We start from the raw sequence: 27,977 nt of genomic DNA on the forward strand, positions 1-27,977 counted from the left end.
GCTGTGAGAAAGTTCAAGTTGCACTGGTGTGCTTTTCTCTAGTTAGATATTCGGACAACTTGTTCTTGGCTGGCGCTGTTTGTGTCTTGTGGCTAAGTGATGACACAACCTGGATAACAGACCTCGGGTGTAGGTGTATCTGACTAGTAACTCAAGCCTGATAATCTGGTGCTGTGCTCTGAGGGAAAGTCTGCTAAACTTCCTGAGAGCTCGTCTTTTACATCAGCCTATAGGTCCCTAACTGAAGAAAGCAAGGTGAGAAACAACAGTCTCGCTCTCACCTCAAAATAGAGCATTTTGTTTCAGATAACAGAGTTGGAACAGGAGAGGAAGAGAATTAGATAAGAGTTGAAGAGAAAAAAAGGAGCCAGGAACCAGGGAGGCAGGCAAGGCATGCATGCAAGTGTGTAACTGAGTTCCGGCTGGATTAGGCCTGCTTGTTATGGATAAGGAGCGGCAGAGGGACAGGGAATCAGTAGTGGGGAGAGATGAGGAGAAACTGCAAAGCATGCCACGTTAGATGAGTACAGTAGGAGATCTGCAAAGGATCAGTCGGGAGTAAGAGAGAGGGAGGGAGGGAGCTTTTTGGTAGTGAGGGAGAATCCAAAAGAGCTTAGTTAAGGAGCTTAGTTGAGGTAGGTTAGCTCTGAAGATGGGCTGCATTACGAAAGAAGGGAAAGGGAGCCAGTGACCGGTGTTAAATCCACATACTGTAACATTTCTCCCATCTCTGTCCCCCTCCACTCCTCCTTCCCTCTCTGGTTGTGTGTCTTTCAATCCCCCCATCTAGGCATTATCCAAGTAGACTCCGTGCTCGTCCAATCTCACACGTACTGCCCTTTGATTTACTCAGGAGCGTGGTCAATGTGACAGTGTAACGGCGCATTCAACAGAAGATACAAGTCACACACAGCACTTTGGGAAACAAGCGCCTCTTTTTTTTTTACCCACTCTTATTTTACTCAAAATGATGGGATTGTTAAGTAAACATAAAAACACACATGCTGTTTCAATGTTTACTAAAAGGAGAAGGGAAGGGAATGATGGATGCAAACAAAAACTGGAGACACTGCATTTGGCACAGAACAAAGTCCTGTTTCAAAGGTGTCTCCGTTATAGTGGGTTGCAATGGAAAGCAAGGCCCTCATTTACCTTCCTGATTTTTAACTATGTAAAACTAGACTAAAAAATCATGCTGTGTTTAACAGTAAGACACACCGCGGATCAAAATGACCTCAACTAGTACACAAAATGACTCAAAATGACATTTGTTCCTTCGTTGGGTACTCGGACCTTTTTTTTCGGTGACAGGAGACAAACTGTCTTTATCTCTAGAGAAAAAAATCATTCGGTAGAAGCAACAAAAGTCTGTGGAAAACTATTACAACACTGTTCAATTAATTTTGTGAAGGGAGACACATAATGAGATGGTAATGTGTGAACACAAAGAACAGAAAGGCTTTTGCTCCTCAAAAATCTGCTAAAAAGACTTTTTGTGCAATATGGATCTATAACAATTACATAAGGAGGGAGAGAAAAAATGAGAAAAGACAAATTGCCCTCTGGCAGACTTGTGAAGGTGACTTGAAGGAGTTGCTCCATTTTAGCACAACTTTCCTCTTCCTCCTCCTCCTCCTCCAGCCTCTACCACCCTATAACGCACAACAGTTAGCAAAGAGACGCTTGCTTCAAAGTGCTGCTCACACTGATGGTCTCTGCTGTGCTTCTACAGCCACTAAAATCCACTTGGTGCCAAATTCATGCCAACTAGACCATCTACCTGATTCTCCTTTGGCCTGTACTGAGTTTGGAAAGGATCATTGGTTTAATTTGTTTCAGAGGGGGCTGCCTCTTACTCCCCACCACCACCCCCACCCTCCAAACCCCCAACTCAGGGCAGCAGTGGCGCCAGCTCGGTGAAAAAAATGAAGTTTTTTTTTGTTTTTTTCCACGGCTAGAGAACGAGGACTCACATGGTATCCCTATGGAGCAGCATAGTGGGGAAATAGAAAGTACAACAAAACATTATACAAACACACACACACGCACCCACACACACACACACACAACACGTACATGTGCATGCTTGCGCCCATTGATAGTTACACACGTAAACATACATACAAATCAGCCCACCTGAACACATGTTATTCTGACACTAAAACCAAAGGATTGAAGGCATGCACAGCTCATGGGAAGTGTGTGAATGTGTGTGTTATAGAGTCTATGCTTTCCACACTGACCCTGGCATACGTACACTTAGACATGTGCAGAGTCTAATAAATTAACAGGGCATTTTTGTCCTATGTGATGAGACGATAATAACTAAATGAATGTATCGCCAGTATAGATGATGTCATTGGCTGAATCTAAGTTTAGGATGTGTGCCACAAAAGCTATCAACAAGACATTTTTAACAGTATTCTTTGTGTTGAACATAAGCAGGAGGGATGAATTCTAACAGCTGTCCTGCCTCTGGTGTCAAAGGTCAGCACAGTGGGCTCCTAACCTATGAGGTTCAAATCCACCAGGGAACAACAAATGCTGAGTGTCAGAGAGCATCCAGGGCCAGGTGTGCAAAGGGGCGTGGTTAGTGACAGGTTAACAGGAGGGTCGTTAAGAGGAGGGATACAGGGAGGAAGGGGACGTACTGAGCAGGCAAGGTGAGGTGCAGAAAGATAGTGTGAAAGTGAAAGAAACGCCTGTTGTGCACTAGCATATCTGGTCTGACAGGAGCTGCTGCTACAGATCTCCTACTCTTCGCCCACTCTACTCAAGTCCCCCTTCCACACCAACTATGCAAAAAAATGACTTTTAAAACATCAAAGCTGGCATTACATCTCATTTTCCTATGCAAATGCAAAAACGAAAGGAAAAGAAAAGCTTTTCATTTTTCCCTGCCTCTTTCATTTTCAGTGAGAATTGTTGCTGCCCCCTTGAGACGAAGCCCGATGCGCAGTTTTGGGGAGAAAACGGGTTAGGGGATCCTGGGGGCTGCTCTGCATTACCAAAACAAACCATTCAGCAAACAAACAATTAGAAACTCATGAATTATGGACAAGCTATCTAAAATAGCAGTAAAAACAAGAAGTGGGAAGTCATGGAGCAAGTGCTGAGCTAATGAAACGTAACACAAGGTGTTTTTAAGCACTCAGGCAGTGGTGTCATATCTGGGCGTATCAGTGTGTGTCTTCCTGCACATGTGACGTGTTTACATGTAACCTATTCTGATGTTTCCACACATTCCTGTGGACCATTGCAGGTGAGTGACAGAAAACAAGGTAAGACTGAGAAGCGTGGGGACAAAACAGAGACGGAAGTGAAGGAAAAAAAGGTGTCTAGTACTCCACAACACGCAAAGTGTGCATCAGCCATTTTTTTTTTCACTTTGTACCCAGCAACATCCATAATTCACATCCCTGTGTTTACCTCTCACAGACACGCACAGTCCATGCAGCAATGATCCAGGAGGATATACTGAACACCAGCAGAACAGTTCCTGGACAGATGGTCATGAGGGTCTTCATGACAAAGCGTGTGTTGAAGTTGATCTTGTTGAGGGCGCCGATGCTGCGAGACGAAGCGTCCGTGAACAGCTTGCTGTGGAGTAACATGACCCTGCCGATCAGGTAGAGTCTCAGGAACATGGGAATGGAAAGGATGATGTCCACGTCAGCGTCAGCCACCGACGGTGTGTAGGTAAAGGCCAGGCGCGCCGTCCAAGTGAAGACATACTGGCCCGGGATAGGATGGATGGCACACACCAGTAGTTCCAGCACGATGAAGAAGATTCGCTCATATGTCATGGCTATCCTCCAATCGTCCGCACCATTGTCGACCATAAACAGCTGAAAAAAAACATACAGCAGTTTAGTGACATGCAGTATTTTATTTTTTTCCCTCTTCATATTTTAATGATTTTGCACATTACTATGCCACCATTAGCAGACATCGTGACATCAAGTAAAGTAACAGAAAGAGGATTTTTTTTTATAATGTATTATTGTTAGCATATATTCCATTTTTAATCACAAACATAAACAAGATAAAATTCATTACATACATCTATAAGGACTCACCTGGATTTCCCGGGCATGGTACATTATTATAAGACCAAGCAATATAACAGTGGAAAGGCTGATAAGGCATTTCAGTGCAAATGAGTATGAAGATTCCTATGGTGAGAAAAAAGAACACATGAAAGACGATATTAGAAACAGCCGGGTTAAATTAGCACGGTTATGCAAAGAGACATGCAACATATAACATCGTATGTACAAGTGTAAAAGGCTGTTCCTTGTATTCATGATAAACTGTATTTTAAAACCTGAATAGACACCAGTTATTATTATAATATATGTCACCTTAATGTTTTGAAATAAGGTGAAATGAGGAAGATAAACATAATAACTAGAATCCAAGTGAAAGATGAGCACATTCTGTTTTAATATTTTCTATGCTTAAAAAGAGAGTGGGTGCAACAGACATCAACATTAAAGTATTTACACCTGCACACACATTACTTATTAGCTTAAGTCTAACCAGAGCCAAGATAATGGGGTTTTACACACAAACAGCGCAGTCAGGATGTTGCTAAACAATGCCGCTGCAGGTGTAGGTGCAGCCTGATATTATCTATGGACACTGTTCCCCACCATCTAAACTACCAATTAATCAAAGCCTAGCTCTAACAGGGGGACTTTCCACTTAATGGTAGGTGCAGAAATGGCAAGGCTAGTATTAGCACGGGGGGCCACCACAGTGAGCATTGCTGGTGATAAATAGGCCAGCTGGATGCTAGTACTGCAGCTCTGTGTGTGTGTGTACGCTGGGGCCATAGATCTAGGAAATGAGAATGTACTACTCAAATACCCCCCCCTTTATGTTGGTAAAATGCCAGCTGATAAATCAGTTTAACAGTCATGGTGTTAAAACGCCACTCTGCAGCAGGCAAATGATCACAGGGTTGTTATTATAATAACGACACCAGCGACAAATGACAAAAACAAGTGGAAATATTGTTCATAATCGTCAGCGTGATGACAGTCAGAGCTGCTCAATATTACTCTGTCCTTCGTTGGTCCATATTACAGAATGTATTTTTAGCTATCAACTAGATTGCTTCGCCCCTCAGGTCGGCAACATGTTCTCAAGACATTCTAATGTCTGAAATTGTTTTGAGAAGTCCCTCGTGAAATAACATTGAGTAAACCAATTAATCCACCTGCCAGAGGTTCAAGGATTTTTCAGTCCCAGTGCTCACTGGCTCTTAACGTGTTTCCCTCCTTCAGGGCTCAGAAAACCTTGGCTGTCTGCTCTGTGATGTGACGTGAGACAGAAAATGGACCATCTACAGCACATGCTACCTGTCTGCTGTGGGAGGGGACGTTAGGTCATTTCCATTTAAGCTTAGGTCAGCTTGATGAATGGACTGAGTCCCACTCAGTAACAGCCACAGACAAATCTATTGACTTATTTAAAACGCCATAAATCATGCTATAGATTATTCCACTGACTATCTATAGCCTCATTCATGCTGCCTGTTTGTTGTGGCGATGTAGCATCTTAGCTGTTCTGTGTGAAAAACACAGCAGAGGAAAAGCAGAGGACTTTGTTGCACCTCTGAAATTACCAATGTGGCACAGCAGAAGGCTCCGTAGAAAACAACTGACACGAGGCACAACTCTTATTGTGCAATGCAACATTATGCTGGCTTTGCTTTAGGTTTGCGAACAAGCAATGGTGAGAAAAAATGGGAGAAAGGTGGGTCTTCACCTTCATTGCTGCGTGAAAGGGGCTTTTATCCTACAGACACGTCATCAAACAAATCTGACGGACATGACTTAGAGCCCATCATCTACAAATCTACTTCACATTACATTACATTAATGCTTTGGGCAAATATATATATATACACACACACACACACATATATATAGGTGTATATCTGTGAACCACACAGCCACACAGTCAGAGACTGGCTGCTGAGCACTATCAACTCCCTAAGTTTCTTTTTGTATGAATGCATTCACACTGGAAAGTATGGCAATAAGCAGCACACTGTCTGTTTAAGGTTAGGTATAACGGTCAAAATATGAGGATGGATTTTAAATTCTAGATACTCAGGAGGTCACAAGTTGCCACTCGATGCCAGAAAGGAAGGGAACGTCAACCTATTTTTAAAAACTCGAAAATGACAATAGTAAACAGGCCAGTAAATAGATACATTAATTAGCTAGTGAACAGACAAAGTTGGCCATTTGCTTATGAACATAGTTTAACGTTCTGCAAATGAAACAGCTTAACAAGATACAGGTTAACACCATGTTACTGAGTGTCAAACCTGAGTTCTTATTGTAATGATAACAAGCTGTAGTTAGGGGTGTATACACACAAACCCCCCTGCAGGGTTTTTAGTCCTGTTTACTCAGGCCAGTGATAAAAGGCACCTGCTCTGTGACCTATCATATACTGCAGTGCAGTGTCAGTGTCTCCATAGTAAGCAGACAAATAAATAATATTATAGGAAGAGCTGCTCCGACTGCGCTCTTCCTATAAGATCGTATATAATACAGAAGGACAGTGACAGGCCAGGGGTTGGTGACATGGTCACAATGACCCTGAAAACAAGCTGCTTTTCTTGTGTTCTTGTTTCCAGAGTGTGCTGCGTCACCTCCACTCTGATTTTCTGGAAGTAAACGATGCACTTTGAAACTACTGGAACTCCATTCCTGTCTTCTTCTAATTGACCTGTCTCCTCATCTTTTGTTTTACACCCCCCTTCAGTCTTAATCATTCTCTTGCTCTCTCTTTTTTTCATCCCCTTTCCTGCTGCCATCTCCATCTGCCACAGTGGCACCAGTAGTGGAATCCATCCTTTGACTATATGCCCATCTGATGCCAACTAGTAACAAAAGTAGGCCTACAGTCAATTAATTGCTAAATAGAATTTGTAAAAAGCAAAATCAGAGAATAAATAGACTATTAGTCACTGTGCAGATCACATGATACTCCTTTTCATTAGTATTTGAGCAGAATTCCCAGTAGCTTTGTTAGATAATGTACGTCAGTGACTCTGCTAATAATCACTCTTCATGAAGCTGACAGCTACCAACCCCACATAACTCAAAATATAACAATAGCAATGCCAACACAGCGCTCCCACTCATGCACAACCTACCTTAGTGTAAACCCCCCATGACAGTTCCGTCTCTGTCACCATGACAACAATCCCAAACATCCCAAAGATGAGAGCGTAATCGCTGAGCCGCTTCCGCTTCTCAAACAGCGCCCTCCGGTGGCCGAGCTTGTAGCCAATGTCCCTGTTCTTTTTCTGGGGAGCCCTGCCTCCGCCCCGCCCGCTGCCCTCCCTGACCAAGCTCTCGTTGGACGCCTTGCTGGGGTCTTCACCGCCGTTGCCTTTAGACACCACCACCTCAAGGCCAGAGCTGTGCAGTGTCTGCAAGGGTTGCGTCTCCGAGTCGAGCTCCGCGAGGTTGCGGCGTGACGAGGACGCCAGGCTGCCCACTAGTGGTCTCACCACTCCGCCATTGTACTTGCAGGTGTTCATGGCTATCTGAGGGAGTCGGCCGCTGCTCTCGGAGAGGGAGGGCTTGGATCCAGCATGGCTCAGCTTCTTCTGCTCAGTAGTGGCCTGTGAACAGGAAGGAAATGGATAAATACAATACTATCACAACAAAAGAGGTGTAAAAACTGACAGTAGGTTGAAGAAACACACTTTAAATAGAGCATCAATGTGGGAGTTGTATCTATGAAGCTCTGGAGAGGGCAAAGAGAGGGAAGGATCTTGCAAAACAGTTCTGATTATAAAAGAAGACAAATTTAGTACTGAGTATTGTCAAAACAGCAATAATTCTTGCTTCTTTTCCGACTACCAACAACTCTGAGCACAGATACATTTCATTAAGAATCATCCAAAATAGTTTGCGCCTCAGAGGATAAAAACAGCAGAGACCTCTTAACGCTGTTTTGTTGACTGTATGATTCAACTCTTTCTTTGCAAAAATGACATCAAAACTGGATAGCTCCAAAACAAATAAATAATGAATGCAGTTTGATATATAAATAAAACCATATAACCAATAGTGGACCCTACAAAGTGCAGAAAATTGAATCTTTGCGCTGCACAAATTTAGATATGAATGATTAATGCTCGGCATGACCCTGTTTCCTGTCAGACAAACACTCTTCCCCTGCAGAGATGAGCAGAGGGTTGCAAAAAAAGAGAGGAGAGAAGAAGAAAGCACGGACGTTCTCAAATCAAGCGTACCATAGAGCTACCAACTACTTTAACTGGAAAACACAGGACTGAAAGACAGTGAGTGTACATGTCGCGTCGGTTGAACCCAAGGGCAGCTGAGGTAAAGAACACAGGATGATGCGTGTGCTTTGCTTCTAAATCACCTGCACATTTTACTGTCTAACGCCAGAAGACGTGTCTCTTTTCTCGCTATGTCACTCCTGCTGTTCATGGCAGATAGGAATGAGTTTTTGCCTGGACAGAAAATGTTCTTTCCATGCGGAAGCTGTGGAGCAGTCACCCCAGCAGCATCTATCTGCCTGTCTATCCTCTGCCCTTCAGAGACTTGGCCAGATTATCATAATGGGTTATGAAAACTTCACATGGAACAGTGCTTTTTCCGAAACAAGTCGGGGGTGTGTGATAGCTCTTGCTGGCCCTTTTTATTAGCCTTGACAAAGCATGCCTAATGCCTTTAAATGTGCTGGTGGGAATACAGAAGGGCAGCCCTAATGGAAATTTACTAACTCTGGTCCTGCGATGCTATCGTCTTGCGCATATTGTGGCTCCATGAGAACAGGACTAAAGGTTAAGGATTAGTGCAGCCCATAGTGTTTCTAATCCCCTTTTCTGTATTAAATTGCCTTTTAATCTGTGCCATTAGGAACCCTCTACACTTTTGAAGACTGTGCAGTGAGTGAACTTTAGTTTTGAATGACAGGAAGAACTGTGGAAATAGATGCTGATAGGGCAATAATGGGAGTGATGCAGTTCTTTGTAAGAGGATAAAATTAGAAGGGGGAGAATTTGATTTCATTTCAACAAATTACGATAGCAGCAAGTTCCTCACAGATGCTGCTTGGATTAAAATATCTTGTGATCTTACAAGTAATTCAAATTTTGTTTTACAATTTAGTGGCAACAAAAATGATAAATGTTCACTGCTAGAAAAAGATCTGATGCATATCACGGCTTTGGGATTTTTCTTCTCACAGCAGTGCAAAATCTTGCTGGGTGGATCTTGACCAGCCAACAATAAATCTGCGTCTCTCCTTAGAATTTTCTTAAGTGTATATTAAGAAAGTATATATTAGTTTATCCACAGCAGGTTGAATCTTCACTGTAGCAGCAGTGAGAAGCCATAAAACATCATCATTCCTTTGATTTTGATTGTCACAACGTGATATCACTCAGAGAGAATGTTCCACTTCTGTGTAGGAGGCACATAATTCTGAAGTCCTGCTCTGAAGTTTTTTTTAGTATCATTCAAACAGCTGAGACGCTTGATATGTAAATATAGATCCTGGACTGTAAAAGCCCAGAAAAACTCCAAAAGGCTCAACAAAGACTACAGAGCTTGTGCATGTCGTGTGCACTTCAAGACTGAAGTAGTAGGAACTGCTTTGGACCGAGCATTTTAACTTAAAAGTTTGATCTATTGCCATAAAAGTACCAAATACACACACAAACACACACAGGTTCAATTCTAATATTGGGACTGAACCCAAGTCTGGGTCAAGGTCCTTTTTTGTAACGATGCTTGTACTGTAACTGCATTTACACAGTGTGGGGGAAAACTGTAAGTCTTTTATTGTTAAACAAACACATTTTTAACTATATATTAAAGCAGCTACAGATTTTGTTTATCAGGCTGTTATTGGAAGCCCTCCTTAGAGATATTTGCTTATTTCTCCTCTTTAAGTCTTTAAAAGACCAATACAGCATCACTGTGACAATTCTAGTTTAATTTTTTACTTTTAAATATGTGAAATATGTATGTTGAAGCATTTGTGAATGTTAATAAATGTTCCTACTGTTTTTGATATTTTTGACAATTTAAAACAAATCCCTCCCACATGTTGGTAGCACTCCTTTTAATAAAACATTACTAGTTAAGAGGCAAGAGGAAGGCAAAGATTTATGTAAGCAAGCCAAGATAAAGACCACATGCATCAGTTGTTGGTTAAAGGAGTGGATTCAAACATGAATGAACTCTTGTTTTAGCACAAATTCCTGCTTTGGACTATCCAAACACACCGCTCCCTTAAAAAAAGAGCCCTCATTGATCTCAAACTCAAAATCTCAAACATAACACACCTGACAAATGAAACCAGATTAACCCCTTCAACATAATAATATCACCTTAAAACGTTTCCAGATTACAGGCACATTGAAAGATGAGACACAAAATGCAACCCTAATTTGGTTTCTAATGACCAATTACATAGCAATGCATCAGAGTAATATTGCCATGTTGTGACACTCTTGGGACAAAACAGAAGCCTGAGAGGTAAAAGGAGAAGAATCCGGGAAGTGTTCTTCCAGTAAGGTAAATGAACAGGATTGGTGATGGATGCAGAGTGCAAGGCTGCTGTTACAATGCTCAGCTTTAGTTACCCTTTTCTGGAGATCATTCGTCACTTATCCAGGTCAGGAGTGGCACAGTGATGGGCAACTGTCCTATCGGTCAGTATGAACATGTATGTTACTGCATTTCTACACACCAAGGAAATATTTTATGAGACCAGAGAGAGAAGATTAGAAAATACTAGAATCTGTGCCTGGCTTGTCTGTAGAACTAAACAGTCCTTCACAGAGACTTTAGAGCAGGTGTCTTCACATCACCTTCCAAAATCTCAAAGCCCTCAATCAGTTCCTTACTCCCACCCACTTAACCAGCTTCCCAAGATGCTTTGCTTCTCCCCAGTAACCAAACTAAAGTGTGGCAGAGGGGCATGCTAGGCCAGTGTGCCCTTGTTGTCCCCCGATGCCCTCACAGAAGAGAAACAGGCAGGTTGCCTGTCCAGCCAACCGACGGCTCAATTTCATTCTGAATAGTATGCGGCATCCAGGCTCTATGAAATGGAGACTCATAATCAAATTGAAAAGCCTCAGTGCAGAACCGTTTAAATGAAGGCAACTCTCCTCTCTCTTTCTGTCTCACTCTCCAGCCAGCTCAAATCTAATAGAAAATCCTAATTCTGTAGTGCTGTATGGGCCCAATGTACAGTCATTTTAAAGGCCGGTATCCTCTAAAATGGAATTGTGCATTATCGTACCAGTCCTCTGCATGTGTTTGTTTGGGAGTTTGAGCATGTGTGTGGCAGTCTGTTTAATTATATGTGTGTGTATGTGAGTGGGTGGGTGGATATGTGTGTGTGCGCACATATGTGTGCTAGCTGAATAAGCTGAGCTTCAGCCAGGCTTCAGATTAGGTCGGATATCGATGCAGACAGAGCAGCAACGAACAAGCCAGGAGAAATTGTTTGAGGAAATCCACGTGAGTGTAAAATCAGTGAACAGCAGACAGATGCTGACAACGGCTGGCGTGAAAAGAAGGTCACAAAGAGGAATAAAAAGGAAGCAAAGGAGTAAGATCTAGAAGCGAGTATGAGTAAAACATGAAAGATGGGGAAGAGGGGAAAAGAGAAAGAGATAAATGAAAGAGAGGGAAGACAGCTCCCAGTGGGTGTCTCTGCCAGCCCCCACGTGTGATTGAGGGCTGCGGGCTACACTCTCCAGTTTGTCCCTGCACACTAGACGCTGTCACATTTCTCTGACAGGCCAGCAGGCATCAGGGCTCCTCCGTCCATCCCTGACCAGCATGTGGATCATTACTCAGCGCTGGTAAAGATGGAGGAAAACCAGTGGCTGCAGCCCCTCATTCATAAAGAACTCCATCACAGCTGTCTGTGTGCTGAGGTGAAGAAAATAAACAATATATATTTAATCTAGTTAGGGCATCACAATGAATAGCATAGGCACACATCAAAATAACACTATCATTTTAGAATTGTCATCTTGCAGCAGGAGGAAAGGTGAGGCTCCTTGTGCAAAGTCTTATCGCCCATACTGAATGCCCTTATATCTCTGTAGGGATGTCTGCTGTTAAATAATGGCTGCTTCTGCTCTGAGCTCAGGCTACAGTAAGTGTTTCATGAAGACACAACAGTCCTATGGGTTGAAATGGAGGCCGATATTTAAGCTTTCACAGAATATCTCACGCTGACTTCACATGTCTGCTATGATCACTAATGGACTGCTCGCATGTGACTGAGACAAGGTCACAGCGGACACATAAAAAAGTGTAGTATGAAGTGTGTTTTCACCTCACACAGTTACTTAAACATCTCCAGTCCTATGGCTATGTCTGATTATGCATATTGTACAGTGTGTAGCATCACTGTGGGCTTGGTTATTCTCTATTGCAGGTGTACACGTGGACAGCTGCAGACATCACAGATGCACAGTTGTTATACTATTTTCAGGCCTAAATCAGTAAATGGCTCCATAAATGCACAGGAGATCAGTGCCTACAGGATCATAGTCGGGATAATCAGGATGTAAACATTATTTATTCTCGCTGTCAGTTTAATATGGCAGTCAATGGGGATTGATGTGAATTTAGAACCATCCTCAAGTGGCCATTTAAGGGACTGTGGTTTTTTGGCACTTGGCTTCATTTTTCAGCTCTGTCAACATCAATCTGTTGTCATAGATGACCACACAACAACTATGACTAGTATCAGTTTCTGCTTATGGATCCACACTGGTCTTTTTAAAGCGCAGTGTGCTTTTGCGCTGTGACTTTTGAGTGCTTGAAATGTGGGTGAACAGAAGCAGAAACATCTGTGATGGAAGCTGCATATTTGATGACCAACACTCAAGTCGGCAGCTTAAAAGTTCAACATCATTCAGTGAAGACGGTTAACAATGTGTGGAAGAGGTCTGCTAAAATCATCAGCTGTCATTATTAGTGATTGGCATAAAGTCTAAAGTCAGCTGTGCCAGTCCCCTCAGGGATGCAATAACCTTTACAAGAGGTAGACATAAAGTTTGGACAATATCTTTAAATCCCAAAAGGAACTAATATTTTACAGTTTAGTTTCTTTGTTGGTATTATTTAACCCTCAGAGACCCAAATGTTTTTTTTTACCTTTTAGATGTTGTCATAGGAAGCCTATGATGCATAAATCAACTTTTTTCACCTTTGACATTTTAGTAAGATTTTAGGGAAATGTAATATTACAAAGCAGGGTCTGAAGGGTAGCAACATTTCAGTGATATCGCTCACATTGTGAACACATGTACAAAACCAGCAGGAGTTAATTTGCAGTCTTTACTGCTAAAGCCTCATAATAGCAGTCTATATTTTGTAAACTCACAGTCACACCAAATTGATAATGCATGTTACATTATTGCATGTATATATATTTTTATATAATATTTTTATGAACGACCATAAAAAACATAAAAATAATAATAAAAATAATACAAATCTGCTACCGCTTTGACCCAATATTGTAAAATTACAACATAGACTTAACAAACTTAACTTAACTGAAACTATCAATAAATTAAACATCTTAATATCTGCATGATCTAGGCATATCACTTATTACAGAAAACAAATATTTCAGGCATTTTACTTAACTTAAGTCTTATTTTATACAGTCACAAAGACCAGGGTGCTGAACTTCAAGGCAAGTTCACAAATTGTTTAAGTTCATGGCCATGTAACCACACCTATTTACACAATCTATCATCTGACTACATTGTAAACCTGAACAATAGAACTCATTATTGATGTTAATGTGGTCTGAAAGATTAAAAAACATGTCTGGTTTAATTTTTGTGAGGTTAAATGTGATGTAATATTACAACAGTGGGCCTCTGAGGGTTAAAGATCACTTAGGCTAGGAATTATCTGAAACATGATGTGGTCATAATTTATTTATTTTTAGGTGCACTGACAAAAGAACAGTAAGAACAGTGAGAGTAGAAAAAAACAAGACAAACATGGAAGAGAAGAATATCCTATTAGCACAGTAGATATAACTTTTTTTCACAATAAATAAATAATGCATGATACAGGGTGTGGATATAGAACTACAGCTATATACAGAGTATCAGAGTATCAAAGGGAAAAACGTCCGATTTAATTTTGCGTCTGGGCATTCCCTCCTTCAGTTTTGAGCCAATATTTGTCTTCTCAGCCTCCCTCACTCAAAAGTATCCAAAAACAAGTTAGAAGCTCCATGGAGGGAAAGGACACAGGTATGTGCCTATGGGAACGTGTTATTGTTAGGACTAATAACATGCTGTGTTCAGCTGAGACACTGTGCTGTTATAATTACGACCCAACAAGGTTGTTCATGTGTGCATGCGTGAGTGTGTGTCTCATAAAGTAGGTCCCGGGGAGATTGGGACACCCACTGCCTCATTAGGAACAATTTTAATTTCCAGCAAATTATTGGAGGTGGTTGTTATATATTTGATTTGTAGGTCGGAGTCGTAAAGGATGGATTGATCCAGATAAATGACTGTACTTTGATGTTGATCATGCGTGTATCAGATTTACTCCAACCCTGCCATGACCCTGTACAGACAGCAGGATGGAAAGGTAATGGCACACTAACTATATACAGTATGTCCATAAATCTCCTTAAAAAGCACAAAAAATGTAACTTTGTTTCTTCAGTGTCAAAGTACAACAACATTTAGTGACAGTTATCTGTTCTCCCGATGGCTGCCAACACAAACTTGTTGTGTCTTTTTGTCAATGTTCATGCATAGTCAAATGCTGTTTGGCTGAATAAAAAAGCTTTGTTTCATCATGCTACAAAGAGGTCTATTTAGCCTACAGTTCCGGTTGTCCCGCAGTTGTTGACACTGAAACCAAAGGGCAGTGGACAGCTACAGATAACCAGTGATCTTCAAAGCTTTGCAGTGTTGCACCAGTTCAATATTAACACATGAAAATGCTGTAATCTTTAGAGGAATGCTTGGGCTGTGCTCATCTTTTTTCTAAAAACATACTGAAGACAGCCAATCCATCACTCAGTCACCACAAGCCAACCTGACAAATATGGACTGCACCAACGTCTTCACTCAAATTTCTGCAGAGTTCTCTATTAAAGAAACTATAATGAAATATGTAGTCATAACATGAGTAAAGTCATCAGAGCATTAGCAAAGAACATGTGAATGTAACTTAACCAAAGATGGACACACAAAATTAAAAAAATTTAAAAAAATTAAGAAACCATTATTAGTCCTACAATGGGGAAATTGCTTAAGGCAGCCCAGCAAAGAGCGCCATACACCAGTGAGTACACTGGAGGCTATGCAGGTAAAGTGCCTTGCCCAAGGACACACAACTGTGACTAGGGAGAAGTTGGGATTGAACCACCAACCTTCTGGTTATTGGACAACCCTGCTCTACCACTGAGCCACTGCTGCCCCGCAAAAAGGAAAAAGCATAATAAGCTTTCCGAGTTTGTTCCCTAGTAGTAAAAACCTTCTCATAAAAGGCCAAGCAGAGGAGAGGAGGTGAGGTAGACCGCGACACAAGACTTTCACTTCTGTTGTTTCAGTGCTCTCGAAGAGGGAAAGTCACAGCAATGGTTTGTATAAGTTAGTATCATTCATTGTTTTAAATAAAAATGGTGCTGGTGCATAATCAACGTGCACCAATGACATGTTTTTCTCTGCAGCTGTCTTTGGTGCACCCAGTGCTTATCCTACAGGGTAAGTCTCAGTATTATACCATATTCTAGGACCCATGAGAGGTCGATTGACCTGTAGGAATACACATGTTATCAGCGTGTAATTACTCTGCCTCGAGAAAGGGGAAGACAAAAGACTGGCTTCTCTTCCTTAGCATAGCTTTAATGTGAGCAGCATACATGCAGCAAAACAAAGTACAGAACACTGACAGCTTAAGTACATTAGATCAAGAGGCTGACACCAGTCAACATTAAGAATCTACTATATAAGGGCTGCAGACTCAACTGCCAGGTGGATAATTCCCCAGAGCCACATCGAGTGGGATGTAGCCTAATATCGAGTGAGCACCTGGTGTGTGGGCACCAACCACAGTTTGGCCATTCCCCTGAAGGTTCCTCGACCAAGTGGTGAATATGCTATCTTTTTAACTGCAACAGAAATCTAAAGCCAACGATCTAAATCCTACGAATGCAGCAAGTCTTTCATATAGTCTGAAATCCCCAGTAACACACCTTACACATAGGAACGTCTGTATGTTCACAATGCAGCAATTATCCATGCAAATGAAAATAGCCTTTAATTATTTTTGTTTCCCTCTACTACAAGGACAAACAGCTACCCATCAGAGCCAAGGAGCGCTAGGCAGTACACAATAACAACAAGCAAATTCCCTCCTTAAAATACCTGAAGTGCCAAAGTCAGGTTGATGGATGAGAGCGTTAAAATACTATGAACAGGTTAACATGGCAGTCAGTCGTTTCTAATACGTTGCCTGCAGCAAGGAGCTTTGAGGTGAGCAGTGTGCGCAGGCATGCAGCAAAAGAATTAATTGGACAAACGGCCGATAGCTTAAGTACACAATCATGATTAAAAAGGTGTTGCAGTAGGAGGAGCATGTTATCAACAGTGGAGCTGCACTGGGCAAACGAAGTTTTCGGAAGATTTGCTTGGTTTAATGTTATTCAAATTAACATAACGGAGTGGTCAGGGGATTGTGGTGTCAGAACCACAACCTCTTTTCTTGTGGTTTGGGTGCAGAATTAAAACAACACTAATGCCGGCTTTGGAAGAAATTGTTTCCACGGAAACCAAAATACACATCAGTAATATAATTAGAATTCGTACTGGTATGGAGGCATAAAAAGAACCATGGTTATAAAACAAATAATTTAATGTAAGGGTGAGATGAAAAAGTGTGTTTGAGGACAAAAACTGATGCAAACTGACTCCTTTTAATGCAACTTCGGTGTACAGTGATGTCACACTCTCCATTATCCTCTCACACGTGTCATATGAGAAGAGTTCAGTACTTGAGATAATAGTATGTATATGTAGTAGCTTGTGATACATGTAAGAGGGTAGTGTAGTGTGTGTAGGAGAGTATGGTGTAGAATTACATAACATGTATGATTTATTACCAAAATGGCCTGTCATACCGATGTCCTTTTCCCTATTTATCAAAATGTATGTGGTCAGGGACAGAAGACACACAAACACACACTTACAACCAAGATGCTTGAAACAGGCTTAGCTTTGTCCACCCACCAGACTAACCCCTCTCATTAGGTGACTGCTCTCCTCGTGGCTATTTAACATCCCATCGGGACCACAGAGGCCATATATCCCTCAAAGACATTAGCACCCTTAAGTGCCCCATAACGCTGCAATCCCACAATCTTTACCTCACATCCAATTGCATTCACTGCAGTGAGACCCAACAACAGTATCAATGCATAAATGCCAACCTCCTGACAACTTCTATTTTCATTGCGAGGTGATTGTAAGTCATTTGAAAACCAGCCCCTCTGTAAATTCGGAGCTGAGGCAGTTTCTTTCTTTCCCTCAAGGCAAAAACATCAATAGCGGAGAGAGAGAAGCCAGGACAACCTATAGCACAGGACAGATCGATAGCGCAACAAACTCAGTAAAGATTGACTGGAGAGTTGCCTGGAAACATCCTGCTTGAGATTTATGATGGGAGGAGGATACGAGCCAACGGGGAAGCTGGAGGACGAGAAAAAGAGAGAGAGAGAGAGAGAGCAAGACAGAGATGTGGAATTCTCTGCTAATCCACTTCAATGTCTTTTCACTTCTGATTCTGATTCTGATTCTGATTGAAGACTATGTCAATTCAAAATACCAATGAATAAATACAGCGACTGTTTTGGTAAATAAACACCAATGAAAACACAAGCTTAATCTAAAATCCATCCAGTGTTATTTCCTGTTTTTCCTTTTTATCTTAGTTCAGTGATGAAAACATTCCCATTGAGAAAAAAAAAGATGATAAAGCTGATAGTATATTCCTGACATTCTACAGGGAAAATTACTTAAACAGTGACAAGATGAATTGAGAAGATATCAGGTTTCATTGCTTCTCCACTTTTGACTGAGAGCCCTTACCATATGTCACCCAGCTTCAACATGCTCAGACTGTGCTGCAGCGGTCTTCCATGGACTCAAACTAATTGAATATCCTTATCTGCCAAAGAACGCCACCCCCCCAACCCCCCTATTTTCTCTGGTGGGGCCACTCTGTTTCACTTCACCAGAGAAAAAAAGGGGGGTTGCACATTTGTATTCACCTACAGACACTACCAGAGAAAATGTAAGAAAATGCCGTAGCTGGTGTACTTGCTTATGCGCACTGTTGTTTTCAGATAAATGAACCATAACCAGACCACACACTGTACTGTACTACAGTCATGATAAAAGTTCTGGGTATTGTACTAACAGCCTCAAGCTACAGCAGTTTCCCTCAGTGATTTTTTTTTTTTTGGTTATGAAATTAAGTGCTACAGTTTCTAATACCCCCTGGGCCCTTTAGTGTAAATTGATTCTATTTAAAAAGCTTTTTTGTCAGCCTGACAGAGAAGGAGAGGTAGCTGGGCAGCAGAAAAAAAAGTGATTGAAAATGAATGTTTGCAGGAAGAAAGGCAGTTTCTGCTTATGAAAGGGTAAAAGATTATGGTAGTAGGGGGAAACTGTGAAAATCCACTGGACCATTAAGGGGTTAACAGTCAGAGGGAGGCTGTTAATGGAGGCTGAGGCAGCTGTATAAGAACTGCAGCATGCAGAGAGACAAACACCATAGAAACCACTATCATAAACCAGAGGAAAGCATGGGGAGAGGGAGGAAGGGAAAGAGGCGCTACATGAATGGAAAAAACAGAACAAAGAACAAAATATCCAACTGGATTATTTTGCTGAGTTGCAGAGGTATCAGCTGATCAGAACCGATTTTTGCCTTCTCTCCAAAATGATGTGACTGCATGGATTCCACTTGTGGTACTCAAAGCACCAAACAAACACAGGTGTAGATTTTCTTGAGTAACTGGGTCATGATTCTTAGCAAGAAGCATAGCTATTGAGTTTTTTGAGCACAGCAAGTTAAGTGCTATTCAGCCAATAACACATACCAAGACCTAGCAGACAAATAAACAGCGCAACAGCCTATAATGTAAATACTTGGTTTTTCAGCTGAACTGTCCCTTTGACACATGCAGTATGATCATCCTCACTGTACAATGCACACTCCTGCAGATGCATAATTAAGCATGGAGGCCAAGTCGCTATGACTCAAACATGAAATTGTTCTTGGAGAAGAATACAGAGCAGAGATACAGTACGATCCCTGCTATAGAATTAATGTGACCTTTACCATCTGCAGACAGAGGCATCCATGATAATGACATACAAAAGCTATTCTCCCACTCATTCACTTACGCTCTTTCTCTAACAGGTACAAAGAAACATGCATACATACACACAGTAGAAGGATCCTATGGAGCTGAGGTTATTTTCTGCAGCTGCAGCAACATCGCCTACTTCGTGAGACCCTCAATAGCTCTCTCTTTTGCTGCGTTATCCATGATACAGTAGCTGTGGGTGATGTAAGGTAATGACAGAGCTGAGGGAAAGCAGTTTCATTCAGCTTGTCTCCTGTTTCATGTGTTCGAAAAAAGCCACACTAGCTAAGGACAGCGACGCACAGAAACACTCCGGAATTTGCATATCACACATACAGTAAATGATTAGATGCTGGGATCATTTTATAAATTCCCACAGAAACATCCCTGTTTGTGCAAAGGTAACAAATAGTACTCACATTATCTGTAAACAGCTGAAGGCAGGGTACATCAGCTCAGGCTTTTTTGTTCTTCACTGAATATTTATCAGTGGCCAGAGGAGGCTGTGATTGGGTTTTACAGGAAATCGGTGGTGTATCATGTGTTGTAAATTAAGTAGTACAGCAGCTCAGGGGATCAGCAGTCAAAATCTGACCTGAGGGTATAAAGACCTGATGAGAAGGAGGGGGAAAAATGTATGTATTCACATAGATGGGTGGCGCGCACACACACACACACACACACACACACACTCCCTGCCACACAAAGCAAACACTCTCTGTGCAAAGTCTCACAATGGCAAGCCAAAGTAGAGCTTCCAAGGGCAGGCTGCAAGCAAAGCGTCAGTCGCTTGTGTGAGCAAAGTATGATGAAATCACACATCGCTTACATCTCATTACTGCACTCTGCACTCCTACCAAACACTATGTTTAACAAACATTTGAAAACAGCCAGCAGGCAATAATGAAATGACTCAGTGAGTGTGCAATATCCTAAGATATGTAGAAGGCTGCACACACCTGCACCCTCACACATATGAAGCCATCACTGTACCTCTGAATCTCTACGCCACTGTAATGAATAACAAATATCTGCTTACAGCAGCATTACTCATACTCTCGCACTCTTTTGTGTTGTGATCATGCCCCAACGCAGCAACAGCCTACGATCAATAACCTAATTAGCCATAAAGCATATGCATTGCGATGATACATTATATGCCTGGCATCTCTTGGCCAGCCTCTCCCAGGAATTACCATATAAATGAACCGCGGTCATTTATTAAGCAAAGAGCCATAATGGGGACTTGGCAGACAACTGGAGTTTAAAAAAACATGGAAATTGTACTTTACAACACACATTATAGAAGGAGAACACCATGAAAGGTCAAACAGTCAAGTTACAAACTGCATGGACTGCTGCACATGCTGTGCCTCCACTCATGGAGTAAGTAAGCAGTGAGCGTCTGAGGAAACCCCCAACATGCCTTTCTTTCCACTCTTTGTATTCAACTGGACTGCAAGTAATTCAATACACCTCTCCTTGTGCTGGCTCACTCAAATGAAACGTAAAGCGAATGAACTATATCAAGTGGAGCTCTGTTTGAACACCACTTACAGTAATATCAGTGTTTGTGCGGGCTTCCTTACAGTGTGTGTGTGTGTCTGTGTCTCTGTCTGTGTAAAAGGTAGGTGTGAAATGATTTGTAAATCCAAAAGATAATCTTGTTCTGCACATGATTCCTTGACCAAACTCAATACCCCAGAGAGTGACTGCTACACAATACCAGGCTGATCTCTCCATAGCAACACACATGGTAACACAAATCTATTTCAGAGCAGGACCGCAGCGCAGCACTTAAACACAGTGGACAAAAACATAGGGAAATCAGCAATCAATTATTAAAAGAGCTTGATGTTCATACTTACGGACTGTGTGTGTTGCCAGCTGCCATCAAAACCGAGAGGCTCCCACAGCTCACACCTACCACTCAACATGTAGCCGTTATCAGAGATCTACAGCAGTGGCACTCTTTCGTCATATACAGAGGATGTGAGCTAGGATCTGCCCCTTGTCTGACATTTAATTGTTCAGCAGCAGTGTGTGTGTGTGTTTATTTTAAAGGTGTTGGCTGCCCTCATACACTTGTATGCAGATGGTAGTGGAAAACATGGACGCCTAATGAGAGAAAAACAAACGGAGCCCCTGTAACAACAACAGAGAGATGACCGATAGAGAAAGTTTAAATCAACATAATGTTTCTCCTGGCATGAACACACTGGTAAATCATAATGCTGTAAGCACATCTGTCCACATCAATTGTTCTGAGCTTTCCAGCATTCAGCGTTACCTCAGCGTTATTACAGAGCCAAGACAAACACACGCCACTGATAAGATAAACCACTTTTTTTTTTTAGAGAGAGAGAGAAAGAGAGAGAGCCCAATTACCTAAGCATTGTAACTTCATATTGGACAGCTAAAAAACACAAGTGTTCTGCTGTGATTCATTTCAAACTGAAAATAATAGAAATAAAATACTAAAGAAACAAAACTGTAAACAAGAGTTTGTTTCTTTGCATGAGATTCTGGGAAACATGATTATTCACTTTTTACTATTCCCATCCAGCATTAAACACAACCACGCTAAATCCTCCAGACAGCATCAAACACAGACTAAGTTGGTTGCAAGTGCCACTTTGATATACACAGTGTTGACCTTTCCTCAATCATGTAGGGTGATTATACGCATGTTGGACTGCAGTTTGGCAGGAGCTGCACAAAAAGGCTTTACAGTAATAGCTTTCCTCCTCCTTCCAAGCCATCCGTTCTGCACTGACACATACAACCTTATGTTCTCCTGAAAGGTGGGCTGACACTTGTCTCACACACACACACACACACAGCAACAGTAGAGCAGCTTACAGGCCTTCTTCACCCAACAAACATGGGTGATGTGGCAGGTTGAAGAGAGTGATGGTGCACTTTTTTTTTTTACATTTCTTCTCTTCTTAACACTTCATCTGCTTCCTGTATATGCTGTCCTGTAGTAAATTAAAAAGATAGCTTTATTTTGTGTAGTTGTTATGGAGCACCATCACTGATACAGCAATGAAATGGCCAAGAGAAAAAAATGATTAAGTAACTATATTAATCCATTATCCATAATGTCATTTTAATTATTTATAATGTATGGCGTTTTTAATGCTCTGCGAACACAAAGTTGTGCACCCTCTTGTGGTTCTGTGAATAAATGCATGCTAAATCTGTCAGTCAGCAAACTCTTTGCAGACGGGAAGATTGTGCGTTGCCTAAACCTAAACAAACGCTGACTGAGTGAAAAAAAACTGTATATGACTAAACAAAGCATCCATGATGCCACCCGTAGGTTTCTGAAGAGCTCTTTTGAGTTCGTGTGAGAGGCTCCTACTATTGCCATGCTGGCAGCATAACAGCCTGCTTAATCTCCAATTACGGTCAAAGAGGTGGAGTCCAAGTGTAGCTCAGGTGGTGTATAAAAATTCACCCCTTCAGTCACCATAAAAGTAAACTTATCAACAAAAAATAGCTTTTTGTATTAGGTTATAAAGTTTAGCCTTTTAATATGGAGCTCAGAGGGGACTGAGTTGCTCTTAGGAACCGATCCCCAGAGGCTAAGACAGGAACTGCAGTTTTTGACACTAGCATAGGCTTCATTTCTACGCCTCAGATGCTGCTGCTTGGGTCCACATGCAATACAACCCTAGTCCATCCGATGAAACTCTAGAATTGGTGTAATACCAAACAGAAACATCCACTCAGAAGCGCCAAAGACTGCAGTTCACCTTCAGGCTGACTCCAGAAGTGAATCTCCATAGATCTCAGCTGTATAGGGGTTATATTTACAAATAATTTACATGTTGAAATTACATTATGGCTTAAAGTCAGGAATAATTAAGAGCATGCCCAGTTTAAGTGGCAAGTGGGTGTTGTGTAAGATTGCTAGCTGCGCACTTAGGCAGCCACCCACCTTAGCTCCACTCACACTCCATCATGTTGCTCATTTTTGGATAACACAGTGAGAAATAAATTCCAGATACGGTTTGATAAAGCTTGAATTTTGACAAGGCAAGCCTCCTGAAATGATGATTACTTAGCTGAATATCAACAATTCTGAACCAATTGTTCTTTATGTCATTTGTCAGAGAAAATTTTCAGATTTTTCATTTATACGGCGTTTATATTTTTGTCTAATGTTTATCACAGAATATTTGGGGTTCCTGAACTGCTTTAACAAAACAAACAATGAAGATGACACCTCATGCGATGTATGATATTTTTGGTTACCATTGCCAAGATGAGCCAATTACTTGCACAAAGAAGACAACAAATAAAGAAAACTGCTGATTTGCAACAAGGCTTATGAAAACGCACAGTGAATAGTGACAGCAGTCATGTCACAAGAATGCAAAAAACATTCTGGAAGGCAGTAAATCTGTGATTAATCACAGGTTTCTGCTAAACATGGAGTGTGAGTATCCTCCAACATTAGTACATGAGTTGTTAAACCTGAGCAAAGCCACCGGTGTTTATGCACTACAGTGTTCCTGCAGGGGGATATCACCATAGCAGTAAGTGGCAGGCATTAGAGTACTTACACAGCCTATCACAATAGAAGCAGCAATGCACCTTTCAAAGCACAATGTTATTGAGGCGGGTCACAATATCGTACTACCTTCCATCAGTTCAGTAGGCTAGCTATTGAGTTTCAGGGTGTGCTGTGGGATACTGTAATCGTATACACTTTATCAGGCTTGTTCTGTCACAAGTGTTTTGTTTAAGGGATTTCAAACGGGAGAGAAGGTAGGGGGCCGTCTCATTAAGGCCGAGTCAATAAGATGTAACCACGATCCCACAAATATCCGTGAATAGATAAGCATGTCTCGGCGGATCAAAATACTTGGCACAGTCAGATCAGAGCGAGGGGGAAAGGTTTGATACTTAGGCAGTCTGTCATGGCAGCACGTCTTTCAGATTTCCAGTTTCAGCAATGAATTATGCAAGTTATGTATTAACAGAATGTCGCACTTTTAGGCGATTGTTTTTAAATTTGCAAAGCTCATCATTGTCATTTTGTAAATAATTCTGTGCTTGGCTGTAAAAAAGTGTTGCCTGATGACAATTTAAACCACATTCCAGCTGTTTTTTACTTCGGCCAGATCCACAAAACAAATCACAAATATTCAGAAGATGTGAACATGTTTTTATGACATCTTGTAAAAATCAATGCTGCTTTAAACAGCTGTGAGTATTCATTATTTTCCAGTTGGTGAGTATTGCTGCTGTTGCTGATTTACTCTATAATTAGTACAATAGGGGCTTTGCCTCACTGACATACAGGGACAACAGACCTATATGACATCCTAATCACCTGTTTGGATTATCATTAATGTTTAAGTTTTGCTTAACTTCTCTTTGATGAAGAAGCAGCCAGCAGCAGATATAACGTTATCTTTGGGTGCTCTGAGGCTGACACAGTCTCCTGGAATTTTCTAAACAATTGTAATATAAATCCTAATGCTGGGACCCTGTGGTGTTCAACCAATACACGATGGTGGCAAAAAAAAGTTTATTTTCCCTTCAGCCATTGGGTCATTTGGGCGTTTTGCTGATACTCCAAAATTGAGCCAAGTTCAGAACAGTCGTGTCAAGGTGTCTCAATTTTGTACCACCTTTGGCTGCCGATGCCAGCTCAGCCTCTGTAAACAGCTGCAGCATTTTAAAAAGGAAAGTCTGGTGCTCTTATTTAGATGCTGCTGCATCCTCATCAATGCCGCCCGTTCTATTCTGATGTACAAACTTCACCTTGGCTGCAGTGGGGGGCAAACGCTGAGGGAGGGGAAATGATATTAACAACGAATTCTGGTAATCTTCTCTGACCAAGCAGCCCGGTCAGCTAACTCTTTCATCAGCCAGCTTTGATTACATGTACGTCATGCCCAACAACTTTTTCCTAGATGACTTACTGTCAGTGTTAGTAAGGCTTGCTGGATGCAGATATGCAGCTTTAAATTTCCCCCAGCACACCTTTTTCTTCCTTTCTTTCCTTCTCTTTAACACATACATGCTGACACACACACCTCTCCACTTGTTATCACACTTTCACTTTGATTTCATTTTGTGCAGGGGTTTAACTCTATAATATGTTTTTATAGCACCGTCAGTCAGAAGGATTTTTCTCCAATCGAGATGTTACTGCCACAAAAAACTACAGTACCTGTATGTTTGATGTAGTATTACGTAGTTGTTCTCTCCAAGCAGAAAGAACATACTGTATGGAGTGAGTTAGCTGAATGGGCTCACATTGCCAGGCAGGAACAGGCCTAATGATATAAAGCTAATCATTGTGTCTGAAAGCCAAAATATGAAAATTCCCCCGCTCAGATTCCCCTCTGCTCTGTGGAAACAACAAACGCTTTGTTTCTAATTCAGCTGCTGTGGAGCATCATTTGAATATTTTCAGTGGGCTACCCAAAACAACACTGCAACATGGAACAGGTGTGTGTGCGCGGGCGCGCGCGTGTGCCATCGCTTTCCCGTAGGCTACGTGCGTGCGCGTGTGCTTGTGTGGCCAAATACCAGGTTAGATAAGCAATAGATTACCACACACTGGGTTGCATGTGCCGTAGTTGCATCGGTGCAAAGCTGCCTAATGCTGAATGACGATTCACGCGCACCTCCGCCTTTTACATACACACACACACACAAACGCCACGCGCGCGCACCATACACATAAGCGACTGTGCTCTATCAAAATCATATGACAGGCGTGGTCATTGATTGAAAACGTTAAAGGCCAGTTTGTTTTTGTCATTAGAGGCTAATCGAGTGAGAAAATGTGAACAATGTACCTTGTGGAGGTCGATGCGTATCCTCTCCTCTCCTTTATGCGGGCTCTCTGGCCACAGGTGATAGCTCGAGCCGTAGTTGGGGCTGTCTTTGCTGCTGTTGCTGCCAGTCGCAGACGAGTTCCCCGCGTATGCCTGCTGTGTTACCGGGGGGGTTACGCGGGAGTCGCGGTTGTGTGGCTGCGCCTGGTCGCCGTGCGCGGTGATCCTCCCAGACTTATTGCGGTCTTGTTCACAGTGCTGCGGACGCTGGGGACAGAGCCCCAGTGCGCCTTGCTGCTGCTGCTGCTGCTGCTGCCGCTGCTGCTCTTGCTGTTGCAGCAGTGGAGCCTGGTGAGTCCTACATAGCTCTCCTGAGCCGCTGGCGCAGTAGTTGATAGGCAAGCTGCTTCCCACCAGTAGCTGTTGCTGCGCTCGTAATTGTGGGATCTGTTGCTGCTGCAGGTCCTGAGTCTGAGACTCGAATGCTCTCCTAGCCTCGTTTGACTCACATACATTTAAAGAGCGCCCTTTCTGTGAGTTTGCACGGATTCCTTCAGGGGAGGGGTCCCTCTGTTGGAGTCTTAAATGACAGTGCTGTTGATGCTGTTGCTGCTGCTGCTGTTGCTGCAACAACTGCCTCTGGTCTCGGTGCCCTCCTGCTCCTCCTCCTCCCCTGCAGCGTTCCACGATGCTTGCCTGTTGGTAATTATTGGCACTCCTTTGGAGACGATCCCCCCTTCTGGATTCCCGGGAAAAGAGCAGAGAGGAGGAGGACGACGTTGGTGGTGGCGGTATAGGCGGCGGAAAAGGTGGGGAGGGCTGCGGTGGGAGAGGGTCGACAGGATGGGGCTGATTCTGAGAAAGACTCGCCTCCTGTTCTGAAAAACTGCAGTGGCAGCTTGGAAAAACAGGCTGCTTCTCTGACTGCGGCGGCGGCTGCTGATGCTGAGAGCCGGCCGGGGCCCAGGGATCCTGCTGCAGGTGCGCCGGCTGCCCGGTGCTGGGTTCACTGGCTCGGTGTGAAGGTCGCTGGGTGGTGTCGTAGCTCGCCAGAGGTAGATGTTCGCCGCTGTGAACAGGTCTCCTAGAGGGTTGGCTCAGACAAGGGAGCTCCTGGAGGCTCTGACGGTGAGCGGCGGCGGTCGAAGTGCGGTCTCGGTGGTGAGAAGAGGGCGGGGGCGGCAGGCTGAAAACAGGCGCGACTTGGTCTCGGCTCTGCTTGCTGCTTCCTTGCGTTTCGTCGGGGATTTGGTGCTGATGGACAGCTCCCGCGTACCGATGCCGCATCCCCTTGATCGCCTCGTCTCGCTGTGGTTGCTCCTTTGCCGTGCAGAGCTCCGACACCCGTTCATTGCGATCAGTCCCAGCAGAATAGGACCGACTTGTATCATTGGTAGGTTTGACCAGGACCTGCCTTAAAACGTCACTGTACAGCCAAAACACCGCCTTCGACTCAATATCGGTTCATTGCCTGCCATGCGCACAGGTTGCAGCGGATCGATCACTCCTTAGGATATTACAGGAATGGCACTAGGTGCAGAAAGGTGTTTAAATCCTGCTCACATGGTTGATCCGCTCAATCCACTGCGGACCTAATACGTCCAGTTGTCAATGTTGCCATAACCACCCGGCATAATCAGAAATCACTTTTACTGCTACGTCACCTAAACAGATCTCCGGGCCGGTCAAACACGATGGTGCTCTGATACATGT

The 27,977-nt window shown here is 42.6% G+C and overlaps 1 protein-coding gene across 2 annotated transcripts in view; it reads right to left on the reverse strand.

Moving 5' to 3' along the window:
• The window catches only part of kcnn1a (potassium intermediate/small conductance calcium-activated channel, subfamily N, member 1a), a 42,518-nt gene extending 14,922 nt beyond the window's left edge, over positions 1-27,596 (reverse strand). Inside the window, exons 1-4 of one of the 2 annotated variants that reach the window (XM_028428524.1) lie at positions 26,286-27,596; positions 7,181-7,654; positions 4,080-4,175; positions 3,430-3,848 (exon numbers count right to left, since the gene is read on the reverse strand). In XM_028428524.1, the coding sequence (XP_028284325.1) occupies positions 3,430-3,848; positions 4,080-4,175; positions 7,181-7,654; positions 26,286-27,551 (2,255 nt within the window). In that variant the 5' untranslated portion in view covers positions 27,552-27,596. Of the gene's footprint in view, positions 1-3,429; positions 3,849-4,079; positions 4,176-7,180; positions 7,655-21,326; positions 21,438-26,285 lie in introns of those variants that run through there. The other variant, XM_028428525.1, reaches the window with a different exon arrangement.
• Between the last annotated feature and the right edge of the window lie 381 nt (positions 27,597-27,977).

This window comes from Parambassis ranga, chromosome 17 (genome assembly GCF_900634625.1).
Source record: "Parambassis ranga chromosome 17, fParRan2.1, whole genome shotgun sequence".
NCBI lineage: Eukaryota > Metazoa > Chordata > Actinopteri > Ambassidae > Parambassis > Parambassis ranga.